At 46.0% G+C, this 13,721-nt stretch overlaps 1 protein-coding gene across 4 annotated transcripts in view; it reads left to right on the forward strand.

Annotated features, from left to right (window-relative positions):
- CDHR5 (cadherin related family member 5) overlaps positions 1–10,747 on the forward strand; it is a 33,562-nt gene extending 22,815 nt beyond the window's left edge. The window contains exons 13-15 of one of the 4 annotated variants that reach the window (XM_089778696.1): positions 1,810–2,334; positions 7,860–8,011; positions 9,779–10,747. In XM_089778696.1, the coding sequence (XP_089634822.1) occupies positions 1,810–2,334; positions 7,860–8,011; positions 9,779–10,324 (1,223 nt within the window). In that variant the 3' untranslated portion in view covers positions 10,325–10,747. The remainder of the gene's footprint in view (positions 1–1,809; positions 2,335–7,859; positions 8,012–9,778) is intronic. The other 3 variants (XM_089778697.1, XM_006124870.5, XM_089778698.1) reach the window with 3 other exon arrangements.
- The last annotated feature ends 2,974 nt before the right edge of the window (positions 10,748–13,721 follow it).

The raw sequence follows: 13,721 nt of genomic DNA on the forward strand, positions 1-13,721 counted from the left end.
GGGATCATCTAATGCTTCATTTTCTCTGTCAGAATGAAGAAGGGTGCTGAATCTTAATGCAGACCAGAGACACAAGGGCAGCTTGCTAAGAAGTTTTCCCTAGTTTGCTAAAAAGGAGCAGATAGCAGCTTCTTTTATCTTTAAAAGGAGAGAGAAGGCCAACAGGTCCCAGGGTACAGTGAGTGCTTTGTCTTGATCTCAGCAACCTCCCACTTAGGTCAAGATAGAACATTAACTTCTTGACCGTCAGCTCTTACCAATGCTGAGCTGTGACTCATGCAGAATAGAGTAGACAAAGCGCAAGGCATAGAACTCTTCACATGACCCCCTGACTGTCACAGAGCCTCTTTGCAGCGCGGTAGTTTGTGCCTTCCATACTTGTTAAGCAATTGTTGTTGGATAGAACTTACAAGTCAATCAGATTTGAAGCTTGCAGAAGAGCTCCTTACACTTTGCACAAAGACAGACCAGTCTTGAATAATAGCACATTCCTTAAGGAGGGGCTCATTGCAGGGGGCCAAGAGAGGGAGGGGTGCAGGAGTCAGGGCAGAGCAGGACAGAGGGACCACCTACCCACTCCGTTAACCAGCAACATGCAGAGCCCTGTCTGCAGCTGGCCACTGTCTTACTGATGCAACTGTCCACAGTTGTCGCTCTGCAGTACAGTATAGCTGTCTCCTGCACTCGCTACTCCTAGTGGTCACTGTGAGTATCATGTCCCTCCTCTCTGCCCCCTCCCTTTCTATGTTCTGGAAAACAGTCCCATCCCCAGTATTTCCCATTTTCCTGGCACAACAAACCCTGACCTTACTTTGAGTTAGGGTGAGAGAAAGTTGAAGACTAAATTTGGTGGCTCTAGTTTTCACCATTAAGGACGTTGCAGTTGATATCCTGCATTACCTCACCTCTTTAAAAATATTTGGACAGCACCAGTGAATAGGTACTTAGACATGCACACAAAGATATGACAGGCCACATGGTCAAAGATCTTCCTGGCACATGTGCTATTTTTATGACACAACCATGTGTGTGGACAAACACCTGCAGCTTCACATGCAGACAGGTATTTGCATGTGCAAAAACAAGGAAACACATACAGAAGGCATACCTGTATGAATGCAGATTTGCCTGCACTCAAAAAAACATTGCTGATATGTTTTGGAAGCCTTTCTAAAATATAGCTTCACGAGTCTCCTGCTGATTAAGATTTATGCCAGTCCTAGACTTGGGTAAATTTAAAATTCTGGCTATTCATAAACAATTCCACTTTAAAAGAGTTGAAGGGAGGGAGAAATGTTAGCTCTGTCTCCAGCCAGTAGAGCTCTTACCCTTCTCTGTTATTTATACTGAAACTAGGTGGCTTCTTGCATCAATCACCTGATTTATTTTTGCTCTATTCAGATTAATACGGGTTGAACTTCTCTTGTCCAGAACTATCTTATCCAGAAACATCTGTCATCCATAATGATTTTAGTTAGCTGGATGACCACTTTTTATGGGTGTGGCCAAGTTTCCCACGGCCCTATAAAGTTTGTTTACAGCCACCAGTCCTAGTTCTCAGTGTTCTGTGCTGTTATTTAGCTCTATTTTACCAATAAATGTCCTCTAAAAGCACAATAAGCAATGGAAGTGTTGGTAATGCTGCAGAAAACACCAGAAAACACTCTCGCTCTGAACCAGTCTGGTCCCAACTGTGCCGGACAAGAGAGGTTCACCTGTAATGTTTTGCCATTGTCAAAAATAAAGTAATGTGAAATTGTAGCTAAGAAGTTAACCAACATCACCTGGGGGCACCTCTTGGGTCTCTAGGTACAACTCCTCCTCCTATACCTACCACCATCACCACCACCTCTGCTGTTGCTGCTGGGACAGGAACCACCACTCCAAAACCTTCAGGTTCATCGTTAGCCTCGTCCCCTGGAGCAATTAACACAGCCTCTACAGCCAGCTCAGGACCCACAAAGTCCCCTTCTTCAGTGAACATGACAACCAATAATGCTGGCATCTCTGGGACCACTGGAAAGCCTGTGACAGGTACTCCCTCGGGCTCACTTATCCCTCCTCTTGTAACCACAATGAAGCCTGTGACCACAAGGACTTCTACCGCCGCAGTATCCAGCATGCATCCAGTGGGGCCTTCAGAATCTGGAACCACCAAGTCCCCCATAACAGGAACAAACCCAGCACCAGGTGAAACGGTTCAATCCACTACTCTGCCATCTTCCCCGTCTGTTGGGCCCAGCCCTCTTCTTACGTCAACTCCAGTAGCAAGCAGATCTCCGAGGCCATCAGACCCTGTGTCTTCTCAAATATCCTCCACAAACACTCAGACAGGTAGATGTGTGCCCTACTCAGAATCAAGGCTTCCTCGCCCCTCTCCTATCTGCACTCAGCAAATTCAATTTTGTTCTCACTGTTTCTGATTTGTCCTTATGAATGGAAGAGGCTTCCAAGGAAACCCCTAAGAACTTCTGCAGAATTGGTGACTCAGCAGGACTCAGCATGTCCTGGGGAAAGCTCAATCTGGATAATTAATTTTTAGTGCCTAACTAAAATCCCAGTGCAGCTTTTACCAGCTACAGCATTATTCTTCACTTCCTGGTCTCAAATGTTGCACAGGATTGCCCCATGCTGGTAAACTTCCACATTAGTGAGATCACTTCATTTCAGTGCTGGAGAAATGGACCCCTGTTCTACGTAGTTGTAAAATGCTTTAGAAGTCTTTCAGACAAAACATGCTAGACAGATTGTGACTTTAGGAAGGGCCCTTTGAAGAACATTGGGTGTAAAGTGTTCCACCCCACGTGAAGCCATGAAGGGCACTGTGGCTCAGAGACCCTGCTCCAATTCACAACTCTACTAATACTCAAGCGGGTAGCGCTTCATTGCTACTGGCCAGAGCTGTTCTGAGAAACTTGGATGAAACCATATTCTGTCAGAACATTCAGTTCTGTAGAAATAAAAACACTTTGATTTTGCTAGAATTTCATGTCAGAAGGGGGGAAGAGAGGAGAGAGAGAAAAACAGTTCTGACATTGTCCAAACATCCCATTTTGACATTTTTGGAATACAATATTTTGATATTTTTGTTTTGAAACTTTCCATTTTGAATTTTTAAAATTTTATATTATATTATCTATATTGCTACTTACTAGTAATGTAGTCTGTATTTTTAATATTTAATAATTTTTTGTTTGAAACGTGGTAAATGTTTTTGTGAAAAATTCAATTCGGCTGGTTTTGGAAATAGAACCATTTTTGGTTTCTGAAAAAAAAATCAACAAGAAGTTTATTGAAAGTTTGCACTTTAAGATTTTCAGTTTTCTGTAAAGTTTCAGTTTCTCATTTTTTGGTTTTCAGCATCTTGGAGTAAAGAACGACTAGAGATTTTTTATAAATGGTGCCACAATGATTATAGGATAGATTCTAGCAGATCCTACTTTCATGCCAGCACTGTCAAATAGCTGAATGGCTCAACTTGCTCAGTGTACCAGAACCCATCCTAAACCTCACAAACTGAAGACTTTTTGCCCTGGATAAGTCAGGTAGCATGTCCTCCACTGGACAGGGACTTCTTTTTTATGCTCTATTCTATTCAGTGGTTTTGGAGCACTGAAAATCCACAGCTTATCCAAGGATTCTCTCACCGCTACTAGCCTGCTGACCACTGTGTCCTAGTTTTAACGAGTGTAATGACGTCTCTTTGCAGACTTACTTCTTTGGAGGCCAGTTGCTTTGTCAGTGGCTTCATCAGAGCTAAAACTCAGCAGAGATCTCACAGGCAGCACATGCAGATGATTTTCTAACTTCAGACTGTCCTTTAGGTGCCTAACATCCTTGCGTTCTGTTAAAATGCTCGGCAAGGCCTCTGGTGACTGTTCTTCCTCCTCTTTCACATGGACGATATTTGTATTGCAATCAAATTCAGGCCTTGACCTGCCCCGCGACCTAGCAGCGGCTGGTGCTACTGTGCATCAAGTACTGAAGACTCCACATGATACTGAAGACTCCACATGATACCCATGACACCAGAGAAGTTTTCTTATCAATAGCCAACATTTGCCCACTTTTCTGAGAACTGTTTCACTGTGTGACATCACCAGGACGGGGTCACATTTTTCCAATCTGATGTTGCTGTTTCACAGTTGAGGGGATTACACTCCAGCTGGCCTCACAATCCAGCTGGAATCAAATTGGTCGTTGAGCTAATTGCATAGTCGCAAATATGGCAGTTGAATAACTGGCAGCCTTCATCTGCAATGCACATACACACAGAGTCCTTGGATTGGCTGACGTCACACTGCAGATATACTCTTTTTCTTTGGAAGCCTCTTCCACCTTCAATCACTGCATAGGCTGCTGATTCTTGCTTTCTAAGGTCGCTGTAGCTCTGGGACAGAGTGGATCTATTTCCTCACAATCCTTGAAACATTTCCCATTGGCTGGGCAATTTCTTTTTTCTTTGCATGTTGCATTTCATGGTGCATACACTGGACAAGGAGGTCTATGTTTTCATTCAGTCTGTCTCTGTCCTGCTTCTGGGTGTCTTTATTTTGTCTGCACCAATGGCTATCACTGTTTTGATCTTTTTCCTGGACAGTTCAGTTGCTTTTGCTATTTGAAAGCATTTCTTTAGAGTTAGTCTGTTTCCCTCCACAATCTCTCCTGTAAATTGGAATCAGGTTTCTCATAAATGACCTTGTCTCTAAATTAAGGAGTCCCTAATGACTCCAAAGTTACATGTGGATGCCGGAGTTCTCAGCTCTGTAATGTATGTATTCTCTCTTCAGCTGCAAAGAGGTAGTTTTGGGTTTTTTTAAAGTTTTATCTGTTTTTCCCCATAGTTATCTTCCCTGGTCAGCTCTTCATAGAACTCAGTTCTTGCTTTCACTGCTTCCCTGCTCATGCAAAGATTTGTATGTGAAAATCTAGCATTCCCAGTTGGAGGAGTCCTCCCATGCTACCCTGCTGTTCTGTTTCTAGGAGCTGCTTTGTTTGCCTTCTTTGCTGTGGGTCTCACTAGACTGACTGCATCTCATATCATGTACTATGTTCTGGGTAACAATGTGAGAGGAGTTCTTGTGTTTAAAACTAAGCTGGCTCTTTAGTAAGAGAACTAGCTGCAGCACCTCTGCCAATGGCATTCTAGCCATGTGCACACAAACTGGGTTCTTGGTGCCTCCAAGAGTGGGTATTTTAAATTCTTCCCTCCTGCAACCTGTGCTTCTTTCTCCAAGATCCAGGCTCGAATGGGTACCTCTATTTTTGAATGCCCACAGTTAGCTTGATGGGGCCTTATTTTCATAAATGCAGAGCACCTTCTGCTCCCAGTGACTTCAGAGGGAGTTGCAGCCTCGCTGAGGAGGGAAAACACACAGACACAGACACAGTTATTAAGAGTGGATTAGATACCCAGATTTGAAAATTTTGGCCTAGACATTGTCAAATTGAAAAACCAGAAACGAATGTACCCAACCATAGATGCAATTTTTGAAAATTTGGCCCTTGCCATCTATTTATCAAACACAACACTGGCAATGAAATGGTTTCACCACTCTATTATAAATAGGCTGGCAGGGGGTTCTTAACGTGGCCAAACTATTGCACCATTTTACTATATACGCAGTATATTACAGAGGGCCTGACTAGCACATTCAAAGGTAAGGAGGGATAGGCAAAGAGGAATTTGCTGTGTCTAATTGCTCTGATTCCTATCCCAGGCTGTTCTTTGGTGTCAAGGGATTTGCATGCTAAGAGCCAGAGTATACTTTAAGTGTCTGGTCCAAAGGCCACTGAAAAAGTCAATGGAACAATTACATTTTAAGAATACTCATGGAATACTTATGAAAATTGATGCTGAATGGGAACTTTAATTTCTAGGACACATGTACAAAAGGGAATAACTTAATACCCACTGAAGGCAGAAAGAGTTAAGAGGGGACGCTTGCATCAATTTCACAGACTGTATTTCCCATCCCTAATCATGTTATCAAACACAATTAAGTAGTAAAACGTCATGGAAGTGCCAGTCCTTCGCTACCATGTTAATAATAAACTGTTGGAGCTGTCAACAGCCCAGGTAACATTCAAATTCCATTCAAAGTCTAGAATAAAGGCAAACACAAACCCCACTTAATTATCATGAAACTTTACAGAAGTTGGGTTCCAATTCAAAATGAGGATGGTGTAAGACACAAATATCCTTAGAGGGAAGCTAAATAGACAAATCCTCTGGAAGTGTATAATATTCAGGATGACCGGCTAGCATGTGTGAACAATCAGAGATGGAGTGGGGTATAATAGGCACAGATATAAAACAAAGCCCTGAATATCAGGGCTGTCTCTCATACCGTATCTCGGTTTTGATGTTGATCCTGGTAAGGGCGTCTTTTACCTGCTAAGTGATGAAAGCGTGACCTACCTGTACAGCCAGGAAAAGCTGGCAATTTGCAAAATCAGCGTAAAGACACATTCATCTATGAAGCATTAAACACACTTTAAAATAGTCTAAATGCAATTCTCAAATCACTTTCCTCTATGCCTTTTGGCAGCATAGCAACAAGCATGATGACCAGCAGCGTGGTGTTTATCAGAGTGACAGATGTATTATGACACAATATGTCTGCCTGTTAATAGATAGGAGGGTAAAAGGTGCTTCTCAGACCCCTGGGACATCAGTGCAAATCGCCATGCAACAGGGATCAGAATGCTATTCTGGTCAAGTTTTTAGTTCATTTTTATTGGGCCCTAAATCTCTGAGCTAGAACACCGCACAAAGGATGCCTCATATTTTCCCCAAGAAAACCAAAAAGTGTTTTTTTCTGCCGATGGACATTTGTGAATCAAAAATTGTTACAAGATACAGGTCTGCTCTGGGAAACACCCGCTGGCCAGTTCATGCTGTTTGTTTGCTCATTCAGTCAGGGTGTGTCTACACGGCACCCAGAGCTCGAAATAAGCTACGCGATTTGAGCTACACAAATTGCACAGTTTATTTTGAGTTAATTTTGAAATAGCTTATCTCGAAATTTGGCGCTATCGACACAGCACTTATTTCGCTATTCTGAATCGTCCCTTACTCCTTGTGGAATGAGATTTACAGGGATGTCGGAATAGCGGGCCCGTTATATTTCGAAATAACAGGCGTGCTCAAAAGACACAGAATATCTATTTTGGGATCCCTCTGGTATCCGCTGCAGTGTAGACAGAGCCATACACAGTCAAGGCAGGAATAAGTAGGTATTGGGATGGAAACGGATCCTACTTGCTCTTTTAATCAATTGAAACTTAAAGCAATAAACTCCAACACAATCTGCCTGCCCACCACGGGTGCAAAGCGTTGCCTGGCACTGTACAGAACATGCCTTAGACCTATTTGCCAAGCCCTAGGTATTGATCCCCATAGCATTGGGCACCTCAGCCCCCACCCGATGCAGGGCCCATGATGAGGAGCTCAGATTAAGGACTGGCCACATTGGGGTTTAAATGTGATAAGCAAAATATCAACTCTGAATGTGATAAGCAAAAAACACAACACTGATGTCCCAGTCAGGCAATTCTTTCCCAGGACAAATCCACATTTGTGTAAATGGGAAATTCCCCTTTGTAAGACCCATTCTCTCTTTATTGATTGAAAGGTCTGGAGTCCCCTGAGGGGTGACTTCCAGAAGCCGATGCCTGGAGCACTGCACTGAAGTACACCTTGTCAGATTAAATGGTCCATGTCACCGCTTGCACTGAGCATGAGAGCATTTCCCTTGCTCTTAGAAAAGTGGGTTGCTCTCCTACAAGCCAGTCTTGCATTAGGCCAGGTTAAGAATGATTCTGAGAAATGTAATATTTGTTTGTTTCCCTCGTAGACGTACGTACAGAATATTTGTATACTTCAGGGCACATGGCCGCTTTAGGTGTCCCATTGGCTGTATTGCTGGCAATGTGCTTACTGCTGCTTGGAATTATTATCTACAAGAATTATGGAACCACAATTAAGAGCATGGTTGGAAGAAACAAGGTTAGTGGTTAATTTATACCTAGTTCATTTCAGGGTTGCCTTAGAGCTTGGAAATGATATCCTGTCATAAGTGCGGACTTTTACTTTTCCCTGGGAGTGCTTCACCTGCCATTCTGCCCCTTCCCACACCCTCCTTAAGGTCCCCAACCATCCCACCACCCCATCTCCACCCTTTGTCCTTCTCCCCATCAGCTGATCAGCGCTGCTTCTCTCCATCAGCGGTGGCTGGTGGGTACTGAGCATCCCCTATTTTTTCAAGGGGTGCTGCAGCCCCAGAGCACTCACAGAGTCAGTGCCTATACATTTTGGGGTTAGAGAAAGAACCAGGGCGCTGGGATAGTCAAGTTCTATGTCCCGTTGTGAGAGAGCGACAAATTGCATGGGCCAGAATTTAAGAGTAGCACCGAGTTTGCAGGACTTCATTTTTGGGGAGCCAAACTTCAGACACTGTTACTGTCATTCGGATTTATACTGCCATAGCACGTGCAGGCTCCAGCCCAGTGCTATGCACTGTATAGATATAATGGAGGGAGGATCTCTGCCTCAGAATGTTCATCATCTAAGACAGGGGTGGGGAACCTACGGCCTGGGGACCGGGTGCAGCCCCCGACTTGCCTGGATCTGGCCCCTGAGGCTCAGGGCTGTCCCCACTCAACACTGGGGAGCCTGCGCTAGAGCTCCAGCTGTCCCGCCACCCCACCGCGGGGCTAGAGCACACAAAATCTACTAGCCTGGGCACCCTTAAGCTCTGGTGTACAAGGGGAACGTGGGGAGCAACTCTTTCCTTTTTGCTTCTCACTTGTGTGTGGCCCCCGACTGACTTTTCTGTGGGTCAGCGGCACCTGACCCAAAAAAGGTTCCCTGCCCCAGATCAAAGAGGCCAAGATAATAGATGGATTCAAAGAGATGGGGGTGGGAAGCCATTGGGAACATCAGGTGTTCAGAACTTGAGAAGTTAGGCTCCCCGTATCTAGAAGCACGGTACCCAGAAATGGAGGCTCTTAAAAAAGTCAGTGGCCTCTTTTGACAAGTTTGGCTTTAACTTCTTTGGGCTTCCATCTGCAAAATGGTGCTAATGCTTGTTACAGGAGCGTCAGGGGGCTAAATTCTCTAACGTTTGTAAAGCGAGAGCCCTGGCCGTGCAAAGTATTAGACGCACTCCTTATGGGTGTCCTGGAGTCTCCTTGGGTGGTCATGTGACCCCCATCAAGAGCCTGCAATTCAGGTGACTGCTGAGAACAGCTGAGATGAGACATGCTGACCCAAGTCATGGCTTCCACAGGAACAAATGGGACCCCACAAATGCTAACAAAGCCTAAAAACAGAATACTGGTGCTACTGGACATAAATGGGCAACAATGTCCTAATAATTCACCAGGCTACCAGGAACTTAAAAAAAAAATCATTCTCCCTCAAGCTCTGATGGAAGGGAGGAGTCATCATGGGAGTGAGGCTGCCGTTGGTAGTTCACTTGACTGCCTTGCATGCTGCCCAGCCATCCTTAAACAAAGCAAGCCACTCTGACCCTGTCCCTTCCCCACAGAGTGTTTGGTTCAAGTTTTCAGGTGGCAGAAAGAGAGGAAGGGAATTACTGTTCTAAGTAACCACAGGGTATCATGTCCTTCTGGACAGCCCGATCCCCAGCTGACATCAGAGGTGCAATTCCACTGATGTCAGCAGAGCTGTGTCCAATCATTTAGCTCCCTTTTTGTCCCCCTCCCCCATTTCATTCTGCCCCCCTGTAACCATGAGACTTTTCTGCTCTAGCCATTCCCCAAGGATTCCTTTCGGGGTGTAAGTAACAACGGCTACCTAAGGGATGAAAATCTCAATGGGAGCATGAAAGACAGCGAGTCACTAAGAAGTGACACTTCAGAGGCAGCCACCCCTGTCATGCATCAGCAGCCAGACGGCTTCCCTCCTCTGGAGCCAGCAGTGGAAAGCAGCATCGCAACCACTTCTGCCGCCATCAAAGAGAGTGAGGGGGACAAAGAGGGCAAGGACACGGACAGCGATAAAGAAGTGAAATCGATCCTCACCAAGGACAGAAGGACAGCGGACGAGGGGTACAAAGCCGTGTGGTTTAAGGAGGATATCGATCCAGACACCAAGGATGATGTTGTGGTGATTGAAGACCAGGTTGAAGAGACAGACAGCGATGAAGATAACAGTGAGGGAGATGAGCAAAACAGTCTGCACAACGAGCCAGGTGTGTCCTTCATTCCTAAGAGAGTTCAGCTCCCAGCAAAAGATGCAAATCTCAGCCCGGGCCAGGATACAGACACGGGAGATGTACAAGACGACATTCTGTAATAGGCTGGTGAAGCAAGTGTCACCAGTCTGGAAACTGTGGGTAATCGCAAGCCACTTTTCTGGGGAAGAGTCCCACGTTCTTTGTGCTGCGAGAGACAGGCCTGCTAGCAAACAACGGTGGCCGGCAGATTTCACAAACATCTCTCGGTGATCCCCTCCTGCCTTCACAAGTACAGTAAACCGATTTTAACGCCAGACGAGACCAACAGGATCATTTATGTCTGACCTTCGTTACACAGACCATACCGCTTCTCTCAGTAATGCCTGCACTGGGCCCATTAACTTGGGGTTAAGCTACAGCAGCTCCTTCAGAGCGGATATGGATTTAAATCAAGTATCTTCTCACTCCAGATGAGAGTTCAAAGCATAGTCCCTAACTTCAAAGGCCAGGACATTAGCCACTGGACCACTGGCACTACTCCCAGCTCTCGCTTTAGCCAGGGGGCTCCAAAAATACTTCTGCCCTCTCATTCCAATGTTTCTGATGGGCAATCAGGATAACTCGTGGGAAGTGGTCTAGCCACCTTTAAGCTTCCTTTGAAATGTCCAAGTCGAGGTGAATTTCCTCTGGCTCTCCCAACAAAGGAACTTCACCCCAGTTAACTAGTGAGAACGTTTCCAGGGACAACTTCAGGTTTTGCTTCAAAATTATGCAGATTGTTTCGTCAAAACCTAGAGGCAATTGCCAGAGGTTTGCTTTGAGGCTCATTTAAATCCCAGAACTAATGATACTGCCGAGGCACAAAACTAATAGCGGCACAAAACGAAGGACAGCACAGAGCTTCCCACTGAGACAGGTTGAGGCTCGTTCACTCCCCAGGTAAAATTAACAGCCTCTTCCTTCACTGCCTGCTCATGCAGCTCTCAATCTGCCCAGAGATGCTAGAGAACATAAAAACCAGCATAGTGGGAAAGATCATTACATTGCCTACTGGTGGCAGAGCATAATTGTATCTTTCCTACGTCAGGAATGCTTATTTGCACAAACCGGTAACACTTTAATGGGGTATTTTATTCTTTATTGTTTTTAATTGAAGACTGGATTCTTCTCGTGAGTACACTGCAGTGATATCAACGCCATTACTCCTGGGCTGTGTCTACATTGGCAAGATTTTGCGCAAAAGCAGTCGCATCTGTCTACACCTGCCACGAGTACTTACGCAAGAACACTGACGTTCTAATGTATAAAATCAGTGCTTCTTGTGCAAATACTCTGACGCTCCCGCTCAGGGATAAGCCCTCTTGTGCAACTGTTCTTGCAGAAGAGGCCAGTGTAGACAGGCAACATTAATTTCTTGCGCAAAAAAGCCCAATGGCTAAAATAGCCATCGGATCTTTCTTGCGCAAGAGAGCGTCTACACAGGCACAGATGCTTTTGTGCAAAAGCACATCTCTTGCGCAAAGGCACATGCCAGTGTAGATGCTCTCTTGAGCAAAAACTCTTGCGTTAAAAGTATTTGCACAAAATCTTGCCAATATAGTGAGAACGTTTCCAGGGACAACTTCAGGTTTTGCTTCAAAATTATGCAGATTGTTTCGTCAAAACCTAGAGGCAATTGCCAGAGGTAGGCTAGGAATGTGACCCACTGTGGTTTAGTGAGTCCAAAGTGAGGTCTCCCTCCTGCAGACTTTTAGGCACGTGCTCAAGTTCATGTGCGCAAATAGTCCCCTGGGTCCCATGCCTTCCCAAACGGGGAGGTGTGGCCCCGCCCACACTCTGCCCCTCAGCTTCAGCATGGCTCCCAGGCTTCCGCCCCACTGAGGCTAGGGAGGCTGGAGCAGTGTGCCTTCCCAGGGGATGCTCCTGAGGAAGGCTGGAGGCTTGCCTCTATGATGGGGGAGGGAGGGGAGTTTGGCTTCTGTAGGGGGCAGGGACTCAAGCAGAAGGGGGGGCTAGGGGCTTTTCTCCCCTAAGCCCTACGTTCACCCATCACCCAGGAATAGTCCCAAATTCCAATGAAGTCAGTATGGCAAACCAAGGACTTGGGCCATACCCAGCATCTTCCTAAACATAAAGACCACAAGGAAGGATTAAACCTATTAATTGGCAAAGAACGTCAGCACATGTGCTGCTGCCTGCAACTACTGTAAAATTGCCCTTTGCTTTGGGATCTGTATTGGGCTTAGTTTTATTTGCTGATCTGACCTAGTGGTGGGGCAGAGGAGGGTAAACTCTCCCTCACCGTGCCCTTTCCCAAATTCACAGAGCCCTTGGTACACAAATCTCTTCAGCGGGAGTCACACTTGTGTCAATAAAACAAGGCCTGGGCCATGAGTTAGAAGACGACTCATTGTTTCCTATTTAGATTAATGATCAAGATGGTCCCCCCCCCCCCAGTGGCTTTCTGATCACTGTCATGCTAAGCCAAATTGACAGCACATTTCTCTGCAATAAAGCTATGACCTCCAGGAGCGCTTATGCGATTGTCACCTTTATTTCTTGGCTCATCACCAGGCGTGGGTGTTGGTTATTAATAAGCATGTCCCGTGGCAGGGGCTGGTTCTCACTGGCACAGCAGCTACTTTTAAACCTCCAATAAAACCATCATGATCCCTTGCCCCTGCTGGTTCTTTCTGCTCCTTCGATTATTCTACGTTCCTGCTATACCTGTGGTTTTCCAACTTCTTCTTCACGACCCAGTTGAAGAAAACATTGTTGATACCCGTGACCCAAAATAATTTGACTAGAGTGGGAGCTCTGGGGTGAGGCCGAGGATGAGAGCTTTGCGGTGTAGGAAGGGGCTTCAGTTTTGGTGTGGGGGAGGGGGTCAGGACTGGGACAGGAAGGGCTTACCTTGAGCAGCTCCCAGTCAGTGGTGTAACGGGGGTGCTAAGTCAGCTTCCTGCCTCTCCTGGCACCACAGACCATGCTGCCCCCCGGAAGCAACCAGCAGCAGGTTCCTAGCCAATGGGAGATAGTGCTCAGAGGAAGGGCAGTATATAGAGGCCTGTGTGCTCCCCTCCACCAACCAGGAGCCGGTCCTGCTGCCAGCTGCTTCTAGGGCACAGCACAGTCTGTGGTGCCAGGATAGGAAGGCAGCTGCCTTAGCTCCCCCACTGGTCACCTGATCCCCCTAAAGCAATGAGGCCCAGTGCCCGACATTCCACAACCTGGTACATAGCTTGAAAACCACTGTCCCATAACACCATAATCAGAACCAAACCAAACTGGCCTACCACAGTAGCCAGCCTGAAAGCAGATCTGATCCTCCCTGAGGGACAGGGAACCTTCTACCATGGGATCTGTTAAAAATCTACAGTCCTGCTAAGTTCTACGGTTTGGCTTCACGGTACCCCTTAATATTGCCAGGACCCTTTCTTCAGTGTGGAGGGGGGACTATTGCTTCCTGTAGGGCCCATCACAGCTAGTCCTTGTGTCAGCCATCGACCACCCACA

The sequence above is a fragment of the Pelodiscus sinensis genome, chromosome 5, assembly GCF_052426305.1.
Source record: "Pelodiscus sinensis isolate ZL-2025 chromosome 5, ASM5242630v1, whole genome shotgun sequence".
NCBI classification, from domain to species: domain Eukaryota; kingdom Metazoa; phylum Chordata; order Testudines; family Trionychidae; genus Pelodiscus; species Pelodiscus sinensis.